Source organism: Pristis pectinata, chromosome 14, assembly GCF_009764475.1.
Source record: "Pristis pectinata isolate sPriPec2 chromosome 14, sPriPec2.1.pri, whole genome shotgun sequence".
Classification (NCBI taxonomy): domain Eukaryota; kingdom Metazoa; phylum Chordata; class Chondrichthyes; order Rhinopristiformes; family Pristidae; genus Pristis; species Pristis pectinata.
In genome coordinates, this window is record NC_067418.1 from 16,610,284 (window position 1) to 16,632,993 (window position 22,710).

General features: G+C 41.9%; 1 protein-coding gene across 1 annotated transcript in view; it reads left to right on the forward strand.

Moving 5' to 3' along the window:
* Window positions 1–22,710, forward strand: part of ano3 (anoctamin 3) — a 364,194-nt gene that overhangs the window by 279,808 nt on the left and 61,676 nt on the right. Inside the window, exons 16-17 of the mRNA XM_052029629.1 lie at window positions 14,977–15,059; window positions 17,326–17,466. Of these exons, the coding sequence (XP_051885589.1) occupies window positions 14,977–15,059; window positions 17,326–17,466 (224 nt within the window). The remainder of the gene's footprint in view (window positions 1–14,976; window positions 15,060–17,325; window positions 17,467–22,710) is intronic.

Consider the following 22,710-nt stretch of genomic DNA (forward strand, 5'->3'; position numbering starts at 1 on the left):
TTAGTTAATTAGATCAGTACCTTGCCCAAGCAATTATAACCTACTAAATAGCAAGTCCTTTGTTAGCAATGTTGGTGGATATGGATTTTCAATAAACTAGAAGTGGTCTGTGTGGTCTGCTTGATTTAAAACCACTGCAATACACAAAGCCCTCCATAAAGAATTTTGGTTGGATTGGGTTTCTTCTAAAGATATAAGAAAGAACTTAGCCTGTAAGTTATATCATGTGGTGCAATATTGATGTGTGCCACTTAATTCAATTTCAACAGAAGACAATCATCAAAGAAAGTTGGGCACTCACTTTAAGGTCCACAAAGCGTGTGACCTACAGAGGAGTCCTGACGTTTGCAACTGAGTCTAAGAGCACGTGCAACACATTCTTGAATGGCACATCAGTCATTTTGGTCCATGCATGCACTGACTACATTGCAGAAGTGTTCTTCATTAACACACATATTGACCTTCTTGATGTCCAACACTGGAATCTCTCTTCGGCTAGATTCACTTCAAGTACTTTGAGACAGTCAATGCCACCCACCCCTCCCCAAGTCCCACACCATCCTCCCACCTCAAATATCACTGAGTCTGACTGTAATACCTTGTTGTTCCCCAGGGTCTGTGTAAGGGTCAAATCTGGCCTGTCTCAATCTTGATGACCTCAGGAAATCAACTTTATTGATAACTTTACCAAGGTTTAAGGTTTTCATCAGTGAATCCCCTGTGGGCACTCCTTGTCCTTTTCTCAACTCAGTTAATGATTTTGCCTGGTTGTTCTACTGTTGGCTTCACTAAGTGCATCAGCTGATCATTTTCTTGCTTTTTCTTGGTCTTGTAGAGAATGTATTTTGCTTGACATGTACATATTTTCATTTAATAGCTCAGCTGTCAGTGTTAAAAGATGTAGCCCAGAGTGACGATAAAGGCAAGATTTGGGTCTCTGGTGCCTCTTTGCATTTGATAAGCATTATCTTGATTGACTCGTATCTCTCTATGAAAACATATCTGCTTGGATGATATAAGATATGAGACTGAAGTCATAATTGCAAACCCACATCATTTAACACGCTCTCTAAATTTGCTAGAAGTGGGTTGGCTTCTGTCATCACACATGAGTTTCTAAGGAATCTAGAGAAATAAAGGACTGCAGATTCTGGAATCTAGATGAAAAACACAATGATGCTGGAGGAACTCAGTAGGATATGAGAAATATATATGAAAAAGACATCATTGGTCAGTTAGTGATGACATCAAAGTGGAAGGTGGTATTATTACTGGCTGGATGCAGGATCATCACACCCACAAAATAGGAGAATTATTCCATAAGATAGGAAGGCCAGATAGGGATAGAAGAATAAAGGCAATATATATAGAATATAGTAGGAGATACCTGCTGAGTTCCTCCAGCTTCATCGTGTTTTTCTTCTAAGGAATCTCTTGTTCTTCAAACAGGATTCAAGCTGCTGTGGTAGATGTAGCTCCCACATCTTTCATCCTTCTGATAAGTGGGAACTTGGAGCAGGAGACCACAACATGAGATATCATTCTCGGCTGTGGGTGAACAAATCAGCTCTGATGCTGCATGTGGTATCTCAGCACCCATCATTTCTTCTGTTGCAATCATTGGTATTGGTTTATTATTGTCACTTGTACCGAGGTACAGTGAAAAACTTGTCTTGCATACTGATTGTACAGGTCAATTCATTACACAGTGCAGTTACATTCAGTTAGTACAGAGTGCATTAATGTAGTACAGGTAAAAACAATAACAGTACAGAGTTAAGTGTCACAGCTACAGAGAAAGTGCAGTGCAATAAGGTGCAAGCTCACAACAAGGTAGATCGTGAGGTCATAGTCCATCTCATTATATAAGTGAACCGTTCAATAGTCTTATCACAGTGGGGTAGAAGCTGTCCTTAAGTCTGGTGGTACGTGCCCTCAGGCTCCTGTATCTTCTACCTGATGGAAGAGGAGAGAAGAGAGAATGTCCCGGATGGGTGGGGCCTTTGATTATGCTGGCTGCTTCACCAAGACAATGAGAGGTAAAGAGTCTGGGGAGGGGAGGCTGGTGTCCGTGATGCGCTGGGCTGTGTCTACAACTCTCTGCAGTTTCTTGCAGTCCTGGGCAGAGCAGTAGCTGTACCAAGCCGTGATGCATCCAGATAGGCTGCTTTCTATGGTGCATTGGTAAAAGTTAGAGAGTCAAAAGGGACAAAGAAAATTTCTTTAGCCTCCTAAGGAAGTAGAGGCACTGGTGAGCTTTCTTGGCCGTGGCATCTACGTGATTTGACCAGGACAGGCTGTTCGTGATGTTCACTCCCAGGAACTTGGAAGCTCTCAACCCTCTCGACCTCAGCACCATTGATGTAGACCGGTGCATGTACACCGCCCCCTTTCCTGAAGTCAGTGACCAGCTCTTTTGTTTTGTTACATTGAGGGAAAGGTTATTGTCATGACACCATTCCACTAAGCTCTCTATCTCCTTCCTGTACTCCGACTCAACCCAGTATACAGATGATCTATTTTTCAGCCTATATTCTTCTATCCCTATCTGGCCTTCCTGTCTTATGGAATAATTCTCCCATTTTGTGGATGTGATGATCCCGCATACCACCTTCCACTGAGATGTCATCACTGATTGACGAATGATGTCTCTCTCATATATATTTCTCATATTTTGTTATGACATGGAGGAATGCCATTCGGCACAGAGGGTCAATGCTGACTTAGAGTAATCCTATCAAGCCTATTTCCCTGTAATCTGTTCTCTCTTACATGCCCATTGACTTCATCCTGAATCTCATCTCACCTACCTACACTAGGTTAATTTACAGTGGCCAATTAGCCTACCTAATGTAATTAACCTACCAACCAGTTTGTCTTTCAAATGTGTGGGAGAGGAAGGGGGAGGGGCAGGGGCAGCAGTGGGGGCGGGGAACCAGAGCTGGCTGTGTTTATTTCATGTTTTCAAGTTATCCCAGAGCATCTGCAACTGTTCATCTTTGTCAGCCTCTTCTCTGATCTTACTCAGTTCAAAGGGGGCACATTTACCACATTGTGCATCTTCTGACCAAGATCTCTCATCTCTCATGTCTCCTGTAGTGACAGACAGATGGAAGATCTGCCTGAACTATTCCTTCACCAGAGTGAAATCATATCTTTTGAAGTATCAAGAACACTGTCTGCAGTCTTGTTGGTGCTTTACAGAAGTTTTCTTGTAGATTTGCTCTAGAAGTCAGTGATTACTTTTTATTGCAAATTTCCTTCTGCAGAGATAGATATGGATTTTCTTGCATCCGTTTACAACTACTAATAGTTGAAAAAACATTATGATGCTGGAGGAACTCAGCAGGCCAGGCAGCATCCATGGAGAAAAGGAGGCAGTCAACATTTCAGGTCAGGACTGAAGATAGGAAAAGGGGAAGCCCAATATATAGGAGGGAAAAGCAGTGCAGTGATAGGTGGACAAAAGAGGGGAGGCAGGGTGGGCACAGGGTGGTGATAGGTAAATGCAGGTAAGAGATAGTGATAGGCAGGTGCAGGGGAGGAGGGGAGAGAAGATCCACCGGGGATGGGTCAAAGGTAAGGAAAAAAAGGGGAGAAAAAAGAGAGATAGGGTATGAAAGGGAAGAAGAGAAGTGGGAGGGAGTTGTGGGGAAGTGGGGTGGGGATTACTTAAAGTGGGAGAATTCAATGTTCATGCCGTTATGCTGCAAGGTTCCAAGACGGAAAATGAGGTGCTGTTCCTCCAGTTTGCGCTTGGAATTCTACTGGCAGTGGAGGAGGCCGAGGACTGACATGTCAGTGATAGTGTGGGAGGGGGAGTTGAAGTGACTGGCAACAGGGAGATGCAGATCGCGGTTACGGACAGAGCGCAAGTGTTCTGCGAAACGGTCATCTACTCTGCATTTGGTTTCACCGATATAGAGGAGGCCACACTTGGAGCACCGAATGCAGTAGATGATATTAAGGAGGTGCAGGTGAATCTCTTTCTCACCTGAAAGGACTGTTTGGGTCCCTGGATGGAGGTGATGGAGGTGGTGCAGGGGCAGGTGTTGCACCTAGGGCAGGGGCAGTGGGCAATTCCTGGGGTGGGAGCGGGATGGGTGGGGTGGTGGGGGGAGGAGTGAACTAGGGAATCGCGGAGAGAGTGGTCCCTGCGAAAGGCAGAAAGGGGTGGGGAGGGGAAGATATGCTTGGTAGTGGGGTCCTGTTGGAGATGGCGGAAGTGGGGGAGAATGCCTCCCCTTCCCACACTATCACTGAAATGTCAGTCCTCGGCCTCCTGCACTGCCAGGAGAATTCCAAGCGCAAACTAGAGGAACAGCACCTCATTTTCTGTCTTGGAACCTTGCAGCCTAACGGCATGAATATTGAATTCTCCCACTTTAAGTAATCCCCACCCCTCTTCCCCACAACCCCCCAGCCCCCACCTTTCTTCTTCTCTTCTTCCCTTCCCTAGCCTATCTCTCTTTTTTCTCCCTTTTATTTCCTTTCTCTCCTTACCTTTGACCCATCCCCTGGTGGATCTGCTCTCCCCTCCTCCCCTGCACCTGCCTATCACTATCTCTGACCTGCATCTACCTATCACCACCCTGTGCCCACCCCGCCTCCCCTCTTTTGTCCACCTATCACTGCTCTGCTTTTCCCTCCTATACATTGGGCTTCCCCTTTTCTTATCTTCAGTCCTGAAGAAGGGTCCTGACCCAAAGCATTGACCGCCTGCTTTTGTCCATGGATGCTGCCTGGCCTACTGAGTTCCCCAGCATCATAGTGTTTTTTATCTAGATTCCAGTATCTGCAGTCCTTTGTTTCTCTGGTATCACTACTAGTAGCTTCCTTTCAATATTGCCACACTCATTTCTGCCAATATTAGTGCTTCAGTGGCAAATGCCATTGGCTTGCCATCTTGTACAAGTACTGCTCCCAGGCCTGTAGGAGGGGCACTTCCCTGCAAGAGGCAGTTTTTCTCTGATAAAGTAAAACAGGCTTGTCTTGGGACACAAGTTCTCTCCTCTCCTTGGTGCTTTCATCTCAGTGGGAGCTGCATATTTTTCTTAGATTAGCCCAAATCTCTGATTGGACAAACTTGGCTTCTGCCATTGCTGAAATAATCTATTCCAACTTTGGGTTTGGAGAGTGCCCCTGCTTGATCACCTGATCTAAAGTTTCAGTATTTTCAGAGCCATCCAATAGAATTCTCTCAACACAGTCAATGTCATCCACTCAGTAGGATTTGGTTTGTGTTGTAACCTACTTTTGCTCCACTTTTTGGAGTTCCTTTTCAAGCTTTCTCATCAACTCAAATGGTACCTTACATTGTGGGTTTTCCTTGGGGATCACCAGTGACATAATGTTCAAAATCCTCAAAGCTTCCAAGTATTTCATCAAAATATTTGGGGTAAAATTTGGAAGGCCCTTTTTGCTTCTTAATGGAGTACTGCTTTAAATTTTCAATGTTGTCCCTTCCAGGCCTTCGTTACTAAGATCAGCTGTAGTTCCTCACACATTCTCAGAGCCAGCATGGCAGGTCCTTCCATTTCTGTAACAAAGAAAATTCTCTCGTTATGTCGTCCTCTGACTTAGGTTATTCCAATTTGTAGAATTTTACCCACTTTGTTTACTGTCAGCACGGTGTTTTATTTCAAAACATTATCCTTCAGATAACCGTTTTCAGTGAAGATCTTTCAGTGTAGCGTGAGTAGCTTGATTAAACTTTTGCACTTCCATATCCGGTTTCAGCTGGTGTTTGATAGTTGTGAGTTTGCTTCTCATGCATCTTCTGACCTGGATAGTGGTGCAGATTTCATTTCTCTGGGACCCATCACATCCAGTCATTCCCCATCAATCTGCAGCTCCAATATCTAGTATGTCTTCGAACTCAACACCACCTTCCCTGGTGGAGGAATTTCTTTTCCATTCATCTTTTGGCTCTTCCTTTGGCATTCCCTCAAAATAATTTTGCTTTGCACCTTCCAGTATTTAAGCTTGACACATAATTTGCACATTAATCTGTACATAGAGGAAATTTTCTCTGTCAACTCATGGTTGTCCACAGCTTCAGGAAAGCCTCCTCTTTGTCTGGATTTTATTCTTTTGTTTCTGATGCTTAACTGTGTCCATCCCGCTTCCTTTCCTAGGTCTGATCTAGAGTTTGCTGGTTTGTGCAATCAGTATCTCCATCTGTCTATCCATGGCTTTCTGTGTTCTAGCTGTGTCCAAAGTCATTGAAATAGTGAGCTTCCATCCTGATCAATGCTTTCTGTACATTTCGATAGACCGAATCCCAGATGAGCTGATTGCTAACCTTTCACCCGTTTCGGTAATTTGCATTTACTGGGTGTGCTTCTAAACCCTGCAAGGAAATCAACACAGTCCTGACTGTTTCCTGCCTCTGTACCTTCTGTTCATATTGAACCTGTCCCAGTCTTTCGTAGATTCATAGTTGCACAGCACAGAAACAGGCCCCTTGGCCTAACTCGTCCTTACTGATCAGGGTGCCTATCTAAGCTAATCCCATTTGCCTGTGTTTGGCCCATATCTCTCTGAACCTTTCTATCCATGTACCTGTCCAAAAGTCTTTTAAATGTTGTAATTTTGCCTGCCTCTACCATCTCCTGGCAGTTCATTCCATATACCCACCACCTTCTGTGTGGAAAAACTTGCTCCTCAGATCTCTTGTTAAATCTTTCCCCTTGGCACAGTAGAGTAGCAGTTAGCATAATGCTATTACAGCACCAGCGACCTGGATTCAATTCCCGCCGCTGTCTGTAAGGAGTTTGTATGTTCTCCCTGTGTCTGCGTGGGTTTCCTCCGGGTGCTGTGGTTTCTTCCCACATTCCAAAGATGTACGGGTTAGGAGCTGTGGGCATGCTACGTTGGCACTAGGAGAGTGGCGACACTTGCAGGCTGCCCCCCAGCACTTTCTCAGTAATGCAGAACAGCGCATTTCACTGTGTGTTTTGATGTACATGTGACTAATAAATAAATATCTTAAATATCTTATCTTAAGTCCTCATTATCTGTGGACCTACTATCCATGGACTCATGATGTCAGCTGTGTATACTGGGAGTGTGGGTCAGAGTGCAGGCCAGGGCTCATTTTCCTGCTCCCTTTAAACTCTACAGTTTCACTAGAAAATTTATTATACTGTGATGTAACATATGCAAAAAAAAAGTGATATAGAACTGTGTTGGGCTGACAGGGATAACATCCAATAATTCGGAAAATCTGCTCATCCAGCACTACCAAAATCAAAAGTGTGTGGGATAATCAGACTTTCAGTATAATTCCAATTATAGTAGATAATGCAGGGAAAATCAGAATGAGCTATGCTCTGGGTAGATTGCATTGAGTTCTTGTGTTGTGGTGATACACTGACTCATACTGGTGCTGCCAGGATCACCAACAGCACTGACTGTGTGTTGACGCAACTGCTGGGAATTTCCACCAGGACACTGGGACCAAGTTTCCCAGTGAGGTGCCAACTTAACTCGTGGCTGGTAGGATGGGCAGTCTGACCCAATGTCCTGTTGGAAGGCAAGGGAATCGGTGGGGTCAGAGCTTGTTAAGAGAGCTGGTGTAGAAAGGCTGAGTGACATTATAGTCGTATTGTATATATGAATACACAGGTCTGACAGACAGGAAAATACCAGTTTGTGATAGTAAGATGCAGCAGCACAATGGTTAAACTACTGAAATAGGAATCCAGAAGTCAGAGTCTTCAAATCCCAACATAACAATGGGGAAATCTTAAACTTGGATGACTAAAGAATCCTGGAATTAAACAGAAGAGCATAAGAACTAGGATCAGAAGCAGGCAATCTGGCCCGTCGACCCTGCTCCGCCATTCAATATGATCATGGCTGATCTGGCCGTGGACTCAGATCCACCTACCCGCATTTTCCCCATAACCTTTAATTCCCCTACTATGCAAAAATCTATCTAACTGTGTCTTAAATATATTTAATGAGGTAGCCTCCACTGCTTCCCTAGGCAGAGAATGCCACAGATTTACTATGCTCTGGGAAAAGCAGTTTTTCCTCATCTCCATCCTAAATCTATTCCCCTGAATCTTTGGGCTATGTCCCCTTGTTCTAGTCTCACCTACCAGTGGAAACAATTTTCCTGCCTCTATTTTATCTATTCCTTTCATAATTTTATATGTTTCTATAAGATCCCCTCTCATTCTTCTGAATTCCAGTGAGTATAGTCCCAGGTGACAATCTCTCCTCATAGGCTAACTTCCTCATCTGTAGAATCAACTTGGTGAACCTCCTCTGCACTGCCTCCAAAGCCAGTATATCCTTCCTCAAGTAAGGAGTCCAGAACCGCACGCAGTAGTCAAGGTGTGGCCTCGCCAGTACCCTGTACAGTTGCAGCATAACCTCCCTGCTCTTAAATTCAATCCCTCTAGCAATGAAGGCCAACATTCCATCTTAACCTGTTGCGCCTTTGGGAGCTTTGGTAAAAAGCTGTAACTGTACTAATGATGAGGAAACCACAGATTTTCTCAGAAACCATATGTGACTCCAAACTCACAGCAATATGGTTGATTCTGATCTGCAGGTGCAAGGTTATTGAGGTGTTGGCATTAATTTCAGATCTGCTGAGTTGTACTTCCATAGTTTATGTTGCCAGGAATTGCAGCTCCCTCCTCTATCCATTGCAGTATCTGTTTTCAGGTCTCTGATCCTTTTCTGAATGGAAAACGGGTTGAATTTACCAATATCACAGGCACACTTCCAACTTTGTGATTCCCATTGCTTGTGTGCTCCACTCTTCTTGCTGTGCAGTTTCCATATTACTTCAACTTACTCCCCAAATCTTTATTTAAACACATTATTTTCATTGGGTTCTGCATTCTGAACAATGGAGGTAGAAACACAATGAGTCAGGCGATAGGAAGTACTTTTGATGTGAGTCATCTCCCTGGAGACCAAGATTTTAACCATCTGCAAAGACAAAGGCAATTGGATGGGCACATTTTCACCTCAAAGTTCCTCTCCAAGAAACAAACTGTCCCTAGTCTGGAGGTTTAGCATCATTCTTCCATCACCACTTTTTCAGGCTAAAATTCTGAAACTTCTTGTCAATGAGCACTGGTGGAATGCCATCACCAAACATATTGCAATGGTTTAAGAATAAAGCACACAAGCACATTCTCAAGGGCAACTGGGTATGGGCAATAAATGGCTGCCTTTCCAGTGATATTAATGAAGTTAAGAATGTATTTATGTCTTGATCCTCACCTTGAAAAGAAAAACTGTTTTTGAAGTCTCCCAAACCTTCAGTTTTCATCTTGTTGACAGATTGATTTGTCTAGAAATTGGATCATTTGTGTACATTTTTTTCTGTGTAAAAAGTGTTTGCACCCATCTCCTGTTGAATCTGCATCCATTGGTAAATTGGTACTAGCACTTGCAGTCACAATTCATCCTGATATAGGTTTCCCAATGTATTTTGCAATGTAAATGATATCATTTCCCCAATGTATTTTGCATATGTGGTGATTTCATCAGTGTGCAGAAGTTGTTTCAATTTCTTAATGGAAATTGGATCAAAAAGTCGCAACTTCTAAGCAAATGTAACTCCTTTATTCAAAAATGGAGGGGGACAGGCCAGAAACCTACTGGCCAGTTAGCTTAATGTCAGTTGTTGGGAAAATATTAGAAGCTCTAATTAAAATTCGTTGTAGCTGGGTACTTTGAAAAATTCAAGGCAATCAGGCAAAGTCAACATAGTTTTGTGAAAAGGAAATCACTTTAACCAACTTACTGGAGTGCTTTTAATAAATATCATGTGCTGCAGATAACATGGGATGTACTACACTTAGATTTCTAGAGGCAGTCTTTAAGGTGTTACATCAGAGGTAGTTGCAAAAAATAAAAGCTGATGGTGTATGATGAAACAGATTAGCATAAATAGAAGATTGGCTACTAACAGGAAGCGGGGAGGCATAATTGGGTCTTTTTACTGGTCGGTAAGATATGACGAGTAATGTGCCACAGAGACAGGGCCTCAACTATTTACAATTTGTATAAATGATTATGGCACTGGAGGCTTGGTTGTTAAGTTTGCTGATGACATAAAAAGTTGTGAAGAGGACAAAAGGAAGCAACAAGGAGATGTAGATAGGTTATGTAAGTGGGCAAAGATCTGCAAATGGGGTATAATGTGGGAAAAGGTGAAATTGTCTATTTTAGCAGAAAAAATAAAAAAAAGTGCATTATCTAAATAGTAGGAGGTTGTGGAACTCTGAGTTGTAGAGGGATCTGGGTGTACTGGTGCCGAATACATAATGAACAATGCTTCTGCAGAAAGTAATGAGGAAAAGTAACAGAATTTATCTGTCAATGCTGAGGGAATTGAATATAACAATAAGGAGGTTGTACTTCAGTTATACAAGATATTAGTAAGTCCACATCTGGAGTACTATGTTCACTAGTAGTTCTGTTAATGCACTGGGGAAGGTTTACTGCAGTAATATCTGGATTGACTAGGTTGTGTTATGAGAAAAGGTTGGACAGAGTTGGCTTGTATCTATGGAATTTAAAAGAGTGAGAGGGGACTTGATTGAAGCACAGAGGATCCTGAGGGGTCTTGACACAGGGTGACTGTGGAGAGGTGTTTTCATTTTTGGGAGAATCTATAGATAGTCACCGGTTAAAAATAAGGGGTTGTCCATATGGGATAGAGAGGAGGCTTTTTTCATGGGGTCATGAGTCTTTGGAACTCTTTTCCTTTAAGGACAGTGGAAGGAGAGATTTTGAATATTCTTAAAGTAAACATAGATTCTTGATAAGCAAGAGAGTGAAAGGTTACCTCAGGGATTGATGTTGCAATTGTAATCACTTTTTCTTCATTTAGCAAGCACAAAATAAGACAGCTTTGCCAGCAGTTATTGTTTCTTTTTGTAGCTGGAATCTTGTGCTAGTAATGAAATTATAAACTTGCCAGTCCCGAGATGAGAGTGTAGAGTGCACCTCTCTCTTGCCTTGCATATTTTCCTACCATGTCTGTTTGAGGAAGCAATAGATTGGCAAATTTACCTAGACCTGAGAAAAGGTGAAAAGCCTCACCAGCTTCCTAAACATAAGAGACACTGAAAATGAATGTTCTCTGATCAAATAGAGTTTCTGGTTGAAAATTTCTGTTATTATTTAGCTATAAAGTTTCACTTTTTGATTTCTTGTTCTAATAAGTGCAGAATTTCACAAATTTTGGGGGGGTATTTTTATCTTGTTGGATAATGTGCCACTCACTCAATGTCCTGCATTAAACGAGAGATGGTTTTTGCATTGATATAGCACATGTTATAATCTCAACAATAACAGCTTGCATTTAAAAGGTGCTTTTAACATAGAACAACATTCAACAGCGATTCAAGGAAGTATCATCAATGAAATTAGCACCAATCTACATGAGGACAGATGTAAAAAGAAAAAGATTAGTGAGGACACATGTAGGTCCCTTATAGTCAGTAAAGGAGGAACTCATAATGGGGAACAAAGAAATGTCATAGCCATTAAACTAGTACTTTGGTTCTGTTCTAGGACATAAATAACTTTGCAGAAATTCTGTTGAACCAAGAAAAGGAGAAATTGAAAGAAAATTGCTGGCAATGGAAGCCAATATATCCCCAGGACCTGATAAACTGTATCCAAAAGAGGTAGCCATGGAAATAATAGATATTATTGGTTATCATCTTTCTAAATTGTCTGGATCATTCAACAGTTCCTGCAGATTGGAGGGTGGCAAACGTGACCTACTATTTAAAGAATGAAGTGAAAAAATGTTGAACTATATACCAGTTAGCTCAACGTCAGCAGTAAGGAAAACGGTAGAATCTATTATAAAGAAAATGATAATGGAACATTTAGAAAGTATCAACAGGATAAAGTCAACATGGATTTATGAGAGGGAAATCAGTGTGACAAACCAACTAGGGATTCGGAGGATGTAATTGGTTGAACAGATAAGGGAGAACCAGTGAGATGCTGTATTTTGGATTTTCAGAAGGACTCTGACTTGATCAAAGTCCTTTTAAAAGGTTAGTATGTAACATTATAGTGTACGGGATTTGGGGTATACTGACATGGACTTGATATTGATTGACAGACAGGAGCAATGTGGGAATAAATAGGGTTTTCTTGGGTTTCTAGGTCCAGTGGGGTACTGCAGAGATCGATTATTGAGCCCCAGCTATTCACTATATACATCAGTGACTCTGGTGAGGCAACACATGTAGATATGACAACAACATAAAACCAGGTGAGGCTGTGAGAAGGATGAAAAGAGGTTTCAAGGCGATTTGGTCAAGTTGTAGGTTACTTAACTGTTAACGTTATTTGATATCTATACAATTGCCCTCTGCAGCAGTGTTTGGTAATAGGTCAGTGGATGCCAGCAGATAGATCTCATGGCTGTGCTTATAAGGAATTATCCATGGATTTCTAACTCAGGCTGTTGTAAAATTATCGGATATTTTTAGAACATAGAACAGCACAGGAACAGGCCATTTGGCCACAATGTTTTGCCAAACTAATCAAACTAGTAATTAAACGCCTAAGTAAGCTAACTCCTTCTGCAGACACAGTGTCTATATCCCTTCATTCCCTACATGTTCATACGCTTATCTAAGAGCTTCTTAAACACCTCTATTGTATTTGCCTCCACCACCACCCCTGGCAGCGCATTCCAGGCACCCACCACCCTCTGTGTAAAATAAAAAAAATTTGCCCCGCACATCTCCTTTGAACATCCCCTCTCACCTTAAATGCATGCCCTCTAGTATTAAACATTTAGACAAAGATACCGGCTGTCTCCTCTATCTATGCTTCTCATAATCTCATAAACTTCAATCGGGTCTCCCCTCAGCCTCTGCTGCTCCAGAGAAAACAGCCCAAGTTTGTCCTTATAGTACATGCCCTCTCATCCAGGCAGCATCCTGTCAAACCTCTAGTGCACCCTCTCCATAGCTTCCACATCCTGCCTATAATGGGGCGATCAGAAATGAATGCAGTACTTCAGATGCACCCTAACCAGAATTTTATAAAAAGCTGCAACATAACTTCCTGACCTTTGAATTCAATTTCCTGACAATGCCTCTAGTGCGAGGGTGTGTAAAAGCTTGTTTCTAATAACAATGTAGTGAGTGCCTGGGTGTGGCTTTTGACAGAAGGTGATATTTGTAGTACGTCAGAACGTGGGTGGAGAAGATAAGGATCTATTCTTCTCATCTTGACTTTTTCCTGTATTCAAGACATGAACTCTTTTTACCCAGTTTTACTTCACTGTGATTTCTACAAGTAGTTAAGAACAGCAGCATCTTGTTCAGCTCCATTTACTCTGCCTTGGTTCTGAAAAATACCCATGCCTAATCTTCACATAACCTAGCCCAGCGTGGCACTGAAATGTGAACATCCAAATTGTTTTTAAGAGTGTCTTAATATGTACATCATTTGCTGAAGGTTGCATGCTTAAAGGTAACATCATGGTAAAATCAATGTATAGTTGCACCGATTCATTACAGGGATAATACCCTCACTTGGGCACCAACTTTGACTGTTTGAAATGATTGATTTAATAATGCTATTTCTCAACCCCTGCAAAAGAAAACAACAATCTGTAGCGGTCGCTACCGCGGAATGAACACAAGACACTAGTCGTAGAGTTTCAGAACAGAACTGGTTTATTTTCCTGCCTTGCGCGGGCCTTTTAAGAGAGCCTGTTCCTGCCCACTCAAAACGGCAATGACGTATACGCCACGTCGTCAAACCTTTCCCGCGCGCAGGTTCTCCCTGTCGCTCGGGGAAGACGAAGGCCCACCGCCATCTTGGGCCTTGCCGCTTCAACGGCGCGTGACCCGACCGCCGAGCCGGTTCGCTTGCTCGGACGGTGAGTCGCTACAAATCTCTCATTTGTTCTGTTCCTTTAATTTCGTTCATGTCAAAGCCCTTTTCCAAAACGTAATATATGGAGCTGTGTGTAAATGTCTGCCATTTTAGTAATGTGGAATTAGTTTTGAAAGGAAATATGTGTGGCTAGCAAGTACCTTGAAATTACTGGAATTAGTTAAGAAGCATTTTGCCAGCAGTCATTTGATACCATGTGCACATATCATTTATGGCAGCCTTTGCAGTTGAAACAGATAAAGTTCCGTGTCATTGCTCCCTCCCTGCCCTTGGACATGATTCAAATTCTGCTTAGTGTGGTGTGACTGGGTCGTGGGAACAAAAGATGGATCAGATGGAACTCATATCCTCTCTCTAGTATTCCAACACCACAAAATATTCATCATTACAAACAATGTGAAGTGGCATGTGGCGGTGTGACAATGAAGGATCTTCATCCTGAAACATTAACTCCATAGATGCTGCCTGACCTGCTGAGTATTTCCAGCACTGTTTTTATTTCAGATTTCCACCATCTGTGAAATCCATCTCTGATTGTCAGAATCAAGCACATCGAAGAATGCTGGCCACTGATTATGCTCGCCCCTGCACACTTGGTTCTATTACAGTTGATAGGAAATGTATGTGTTGGAAGTGAATACAGTCCAGTGGTTCCCAACATATTTTCCACAGGAGATGACACTTGCAGCTCTCACAGTCTTACATTGGCTACACCCACATAACTTGCTTCTTGTCAATTCATTTCTACGCCATCAAATGTCTACTTCTAAAATGAGCAAACAAGGTACTAACTGGAATGACCCTCACATTAACCCACTCCTTCCTGACAATACCCAGGTGACAACCTTTACTTGTTTTTTAAAAAGAATGCAGACTCCAGGGGTGGACTGAGTAGGCTGCTGGTTGAAAACCTCTACTGCAGCCAGTGGCCAATTCTGCTCTGCCCAATCACTGGCCACGTTTCCTTGTTCCAAGTGAAGGCATGGAAGCACTTTGCGATATCCTGAGTTTTTTTTTAAAGGTTTCTTGCTTTTATTCAGTTTGTTTCTGTTTTTATTACAGCTACCGTATTTTTGGAGTTCTGGAAAAGACGGCGAGCAGTTCTCACTTATAACTGGGATCTAATTGACTGGGAAGAAGAGGAGGTGAGTTCAGAAAAATTCCATGGTAGTGCATCCTTCTCAGGAAGCATCAACTGTTGGACAAGTCACATAGCACCTGGAGTACAAGAAAGTATGGACTGAGGATACGGATTGTGGGATTACACTTCCCTTTGGCTGGTTGTTGAAGGGATATTGTCATCCACCCTCTAGCTGCTGACCACAGCATTCTCCTGGGTCAGCACAGTCATAACTCCTATGCCCAAACACAGCAGCAAAGAGCTACTGAACACACTGGGTGGCCAGTGCACCTGACCTCCTGTTCCTTTGCTCCACTCACAACTGAGTTCAAATTATGTATCACCTTCAGCTGAGGGGCTAGATATTCTTAATGTCTGGTCCCTTAGATTTGCAATGGCCAGCATTTGAATGGAATTAATGTCCTTTATTAGAAGATAGGTGAAGATTGTCATGTTTTTCTTTATTTCCCTTTATGTTTATGCTTTTAATTAACTTAAAGTAGTTTAATGTGTTTTAACAGCATTTATTCTTTAATATTTAGAAATCATTTAATATTTTTAAATTAGTTGTATGCATTTACGAATGATTAGAGACATCTAGAGTAGATTGGAAAACCCCTTTGACAGCACAAGCTGTCAGCAGGTCAGTCCAGGGGTGTGACCTCAGGTTAAGTTGCCTGAGGTCTCATCATTCTTGCTGGATAGCCTTGCCAATGAGGATGTTAGGAGCTGCAAGATACAAGTATAACCTCAACACCAGCATGAGGGGATGTCCCTGAGGTGCAGGCTGCCTCGAGTACAACTCGGGGCTATGTTGCATTGTACGTCAACACTATTTTAATTAATACTGTAAGTCACAAATTGGTTTGTTGTGAGATAAAGTCCTGTGTTCACAGATCCATAAAACTGAATGGGCAAAGCAGCAAAATTCATTCGCGATCTTTCATTTTTGTTATGACATGAAAGCAATTTCATTCTTTTGTAGTCCAATGGAACAGATATCATCAGGTGTTCTGGATTATTTAATTACTTTAAGAGTAAGTTTTCCTCTGTATCAAGGGAACTGAGCTGTTCTGCCACCATTAAAAACCAATGAATTGTTATTTTATCAATGCAGAGGAAAATATACCCTGTGGTATCTATTTGATCATGATAATCTTAAATTCCATTTATTTCTGTGTCTGTCAGTTGCATGTCTTTTTCAAAATAACACAGGCACACATTTTGCTTTTATTTATCAGGATGTGGACATTGTTGCCAGCGCCAGTACTTATTGCCAAGCCCTACCACCTCTCAAGGAGATAGCGAGCCACTCTCTTTACATTCTGCAGCGGAAGGGTGTCCTCTCTCCACCTTAATCCAGATTCACTTAGGCCCTTTGTACATGCAAAGAGAGAATCACAAACCTCTTTCAAGCCCTTTTCTGCCTTAAATCAGCTGACAAAGCGCACATCAGTGCACGGTTTAACCAAACCATCATGCTGTCTAACCAGAGGCCCTTTTATAGACCCCTGGATGCTCCCCTGAAAAAATGCAGTTTGGAAATAAAGTATGGAGCTACAAGGATCAGCAGGAGGTAGTCCTACCTCCACAGGTAGTTAGGACACCATTGCTTGCCTCGGTTTGACCCTTTTCTGATCACCTCTTCCCTCACCCCAACCCACCAACCCCACAGGACCCAACCGACCCACCTGTTGTTGCTGAGTAGCTGCTTGTCCACGTGTGACCAACAAACTGCCTTTGAATGGCAAAGCTCAACTCATTAGCGATATGCTGATAGCAGTCCAAGCCCAATTCAGGTGGCAACTGGGGGGAACACTTTTTCACCCAGAAGATTTTATACCTTAAATGCTTTCTTTATCAACAGGTACATGTTTTATTTATATTCTCTCAGAAATCTACTTGGAATTTTACTTACACAATTTGAGCATTGGTTCAATAAAATAAAGTTGCATTCTCACCATTGAGGAGATCATTTGAGTGTCAAAAACAACAGGGAGGTTATTGTTCATCCTATTTCACAAGCCGTTTAAAGTAAGTGGTTTCCATATTATAGTCCATCTGATTAAAGATCCAAATAGGTATAACAAGAGTACTGTTTTATTTAAAATGAGTTTTTATACAAGAAAAATGTTTTTCTTGGCATATGTTTAATAGCATGCTAGTAGTTATTCGCACTTCCTTTGTAGAGGCTAATCACACATCCAGTTCTGCAGCTTAAATGGCTCTGCAGCATGTAGTAGGTTTGAAAATTCCCCAATATTAATTCTGTTTAACTTTTTCTTTGATAGGAAGAACTCCGTCCCCAGTTTGAAGCGAAATATTCTAAAAAGGAACGTGTTAATCCCATCACGGGAAAGCCAGAACCATTCCAACCATTCATTGATAAACTCAGCAGGCTCCTCGTGTCTGTCTCAGGAATATTCTTCATGGTAAGTCCTCAAGGGGATGCACATGGTTTTATTGACCTGGTTTCTTCACCGCAATTAATAATATATCGGCTTTAGTCTCAAAAAAATATATTTGAGCTACGGACAAGCTTTTTGATTGGGCTGGTGTAGATCTTGTGAAAGTAATTGTGAGATATTTTGATTTTTCTTACAGCAAATTAATATATCAGAGCTTTGCATGTCTGTAAGGATCTGGGGGTTGTAAATAATGTTCTTCCAGATTAGTAAAGGTAGAGCAACATTCTTAATGTCATCAATGATATAATTAGGTTATTGACTGAGCATTAGTTAGTTTATAGCTTGACTTTGTACTCATCAATTTGTCTGTCAAATATTATTCTCTGCAATGTTTATGGTAGGTATAAATATGTGGAGATGAAGTCCCATTTTCCCATCACCAGGCTCTGATGAAAGGTCATTGACCTAAATATACTCTGTCTACTGTTGCTGTCCAACATGCTGAACATTCAGATGTTCACCATCATACTGTGTGGGATAACCACTATAATGAAAGAGACAGATTCAGAATAGAGCTAGCAGCTCAAGACCTGGCAACCATGTGGGCATCAACAGAAAAGCACTCCACCAATCAGTCACCTCATGATCCAACATGGTCCTCACTCCCTCAAGCCAGGAGACTAACTTTGTTGAGTCAGGTATACAGGGAACAGGCAGAAAGCAGCAGCAGGAGGGCCTTAATAAAAAAAAATGTGTCAACTGGCAGTCAAGCAGTCAGCTACATGTGGCAAGTCATGGACGGTTTTCAGGCTTGTTTTGTACTGAGGGACATAAGCAACTCTCAATTATCTTCCTTTAAGATTCAACGCATCATCATCATCATCATTCCTAAACAACCAACATTCCAGTGGTCAGCATTTAATGGATGTAATTACAATGATTATAAAAGCAAATCAGAAACTGTGGGTATTCATTAACAAGTGACTCATGCCCTGAGTTTCCAACTATCAACAAGATACAAGATAGGAATGTGATGGAATATTCTCCATTTCCCTGGATAAGTTCAGCTCCAATAACACTGAGAAAGGTGACACAATCTATGACTGGTTTCACATCCTATCTACTACCTTTAACATTCACTCCTCTATCGCTGGTGCATCATGTCTGACTTGCGTACCATCTATAAGATGAACAGCACCAAGTCACCAGTACTCGACGTGAGCCCCCAAAACTATGATCTGTATCACCAAAAAGAAGAAAGAAAGTGGGCACATTGAAACACGGCCACCTTCAATTTCCCCTCCAAACTACTGACCCAATTCCAATCTGGGTTCATATTGCTATTCTTTTGCCATGGTTGAAACAGAATCTTGCAGCTCCCTACTTAAAGGACCATGGGCACCTTCCCACATGGACTGTTGACCATCATTTTCTCAGGGGCAATTAGTGTTGGGCATTAAATTTTGACCCATGCATACAAATTTAACAATTTGATGGGACTGCAATCGTTACTTTTTCAATTCACTTAGCTCATTGGCAGTGTTTGCTTTTAATGCTGCTCTCCTATACTCAGACATGCCTTCTGTTGCAAGGCTGAAGTGCAGCCCAGGATTCCATTAAGCTGGGTCACCCAAGAATAGCCATCTAAGATTGATTTCAGTTAATCAGTTCTGCTTTGCAGTTACTGCTGAAGTATCTTTCTAGGCTTGTCACCTTGCTCATATTGTTCACTCATATCACTGCTCAGGGAACTGGAAAGGTTTCTCCCAGCCTTGTGAGAGCAGAATGATTAATTTCCTTCTAGCTTGAGTGGCCTATTTCAGTGAAATTTGAGATCTCTTTATGATGCAAGTTTAATCTCTAGGTTTCATTTGGTGCAGTGTTCTTGCCTTTTGGCATAGCTGAAGGTGACTACATTATCCATGACAAATGTATTAATAAGTTCCTATGTGGGAAGAGAGCTGATTAGTTAAAAAGCTTAAATTTGTAAGCCCTCCCTACTTCTGCTCTCAGTGGAGGTGCTATCAGGGAGTCTGCCAGCAGAGCCCAACATCAAATCTTTCTCATGGGCTAAATGTCTCCATGGTCAAAGTAAGGCATTATTCTTTCTATTGAGGAAAGATCCATAACCCTCTCGATACTTCCTTTGTTTCCACACTGGTGGATCATCCACAGAGCTGTGTGGCCACTTAATGTCCGGCACGGTATGCTCTGAAGAAAATTGTTCCCAGAAGGCCAAGTAAAAAAAAGCTCACTTAGGTTGAATGTACAGTACAATCTTTGCCTGCACTTCCATATGCTTTACAATGAATAACCAATGATCTTGAATGGGACTTATTGAAGATTAATGCCATTTGAGTGGCTATAAGCTTTGAAGGAATGCAGACCTGGGCTGAGAAGTGGCAGATGGAGTTCATCCCGGATAATTGTGAAGTGATACACTTCTGGAGGTTGAATTTGAAGGCAGAATCCAAGGTTAATGGCAGGACTCTTAGCATTGTGGAGGAACAGAGGGATCTTGGGGTCCACGTCCATAGGTGCCTCAAGGTTGCCATGCAGGTCGATAGGGTTGTTAAGAAGGCGTATGGAGTGTTGGCCTTCATTAGTCAGGGTATTGAGTTCAAGAGCCGCGAGGTGATGTTGCAGCTCTTTCGAACTCTGGTCAGACCACACTTGGAGTATTGTGTTCAGTTCTGGTCGCCTCATTATAGGAAAGATGTGGAAGTTTTAGAGAGGGTGCAGAGAAGATTTACCAGGATGTTGCCTGGATTGGAGAGTATGTCTTATGAGGATAGGTTGAGTGAGCTATGGCTTTTCTCTTTGGAGAGAAGGAGGATGAGAGGTGACTTGATAGAGGTGTACAAGATGATAAGAGGCATAGATCGAGTGGACAGTCAGAGACTTTTTCCTAGGGCGACAATGGTTAACATGAGGGGACATAATTTTAAGGTGATTGGAGGAAGGTATAAGGGGGATGTCAGGGGTAAGTGGAACGCACTGCCTGCAGAGTTTGTGGGGGCAGAAACATTAGCGACATTTAAGAGACTCTTAGATAGCCACATGAGTGATAGAGAAATGGGGGGCAATGTGGGAGGGAAGGGTTAGATAGATATTAGAGCAGGATAAAATGTTGGCATAAGATTGTGAGCCGAAGGGCCTGTACTGTGCTGTAATGTTCTATGTAACTACAAAGCCAAGAGCTTGGAAATTCTATCAGACAGAAATGCCACGGGGGTTCCCAGCTCCAGCTGCATGGGAGCGTGTCTTTCAAGGTGTCATGGGTATGAGTGTTGCAGTTCCCAGCTTAAACCTAATATTCATAATCACGAGTAATCTCAGAAGTTGGGCAGGTAGGACGTACTTACCTGCATCGTGTCCTGACATGGCTGCAGTTCTTGAAGCAGCAAATCTTAGGGGGAAGACTTAGAGCCACAGAGCGATCATGTTGTGTATTAAGCATTCATGTGCATAGGTCTGATGTCTGACGCCCCTGATTTAAGATTGTGCCATGTTTATCAGGAAGTGAAACACAATGGATTTTACACCTCATTGTAATTGTATACTGCATAAAAATGCACGTCTTATGCAATTGAATTTCTAGCCCATGACTTCTGTGTTGTTTCAGCCTTGTTTTTGTGCCTCAGGACCTTTGATTATCTCCCAGGATTGGGCTGAGTTTTCAATACTTGCAGAATTTAGAACTAGGGGTTACTACTTAAAAGTAATGAGTTGCACATTTGAGAAAGAGATGGGGTGATTTTATTTCTCTTAAAGAGGTTGTGAGTCTTTGGAACTTTCTTCTTCAAAAGACAATGTAAAATTTTAAGGCAGAAGTATATATATATTTAATAAGCACGGGATGAAAGATTACCCGGGATAAGCAAGAATGAGGAGTTGAGTTTAGCCAAGCAGATTAGCTGTTGAATGGTGGAGAAAGCTCAAGGGACTGATTGGCCTACTCCTAATTCTCCTTATTTGTATATTCAAAAGCGTGCCTATGAAACACAAAAGTAGCTAAGAGTTTAGATGGAGCCAGAATAAACAATTCCTCTCAGTACCATGATTGCAGCATTAAAATGCTAGAAATGTTGTTAGTTGCATTTGTGATTATACATCGTGAAATCCTTCCAAACAAACCTTTCACTCTGAGTGTGCGCAGCTATGTTCCACGTTTTGTGGTACTGAGTGCACTGACTCCAAATCCTTTGTGCATTGACATGGGGCTGACATTGTGGGGGCTTGGATCACAGCCTCAGCGGTGACACAACAGTGGATAGATGAGAGTGAAGCACCGCAGATGCTGAATGTCTGAAATAAAACGAGAAAATATTTGAACTCAGCAGGTCAGGCAGCATCTGCAGTGTGAAAAAACAGCAATGATGTTTCAGGACAATGACTTCTCATTGGAACAGGGATCAGGAAATGTTTGAGAGTTAATGTGAACTAGTGAAAACAGTAAGGCTTATGTCTCTGACTTGGGAGGAACAGCTAAAAGTTCAGCCACTCTTCATTGGTACTGTGTCCACCTGCGACTTCTTCAATCAGTATTGAGTGTTTCTGACTGGGCAGATCTGCAGAAAGTAAATATCTCACTCTGTATTGACTTGATTAATAACGATTTAGCAATATTACATTTAAGGGAAAAATACTTGTGGTAAGTTCTTTACTGTCACTTTCAAGTCCTGTGTCACCTTTGGTTGGCAAATTTAGACTGAGAGCAAATGTTTCTCATATACCAAGCACAACAGATCAATAAAAACTGAAGTTGCTTCCCTGAAACTATCTGCCAAAAGTCTAATGAGCCTTGATATCTATCTGCTGTAAATTAAACCCTAAATTAGCATCAAGCTAACCACAGATTACTTTCAAACTAATCGTAAACTGAATCCAAATCAATTCTAAACTAGCATCAAACCAATTCCAAACCAGTATCAACCCAATGTCAAACCATCGATGAAATATCACCAAACTGGTGGCAGATCCAACTTCTTAAAAGGATCGAATCAACCTCAGACTAGGATCAAATCAAATCCAAAATAGAATATGACCAATCCCATAATCTTCACCTACTTTTTAATAAAAAGGAAGTAACTGGCAGCTGGTGGAGAAAGATTTCATGCCTTTAATCCCAACTCCAAACTCTTGTTACAATTTTAAGCATCAAAAGTATTGGTATTGGTTTATTGTTGTCACTTGTACCGAGGTACAGTGAAAAACTTGTCTTGCATACTGATCGTACAGGTCAATTCATTACACAGTGCAACGACC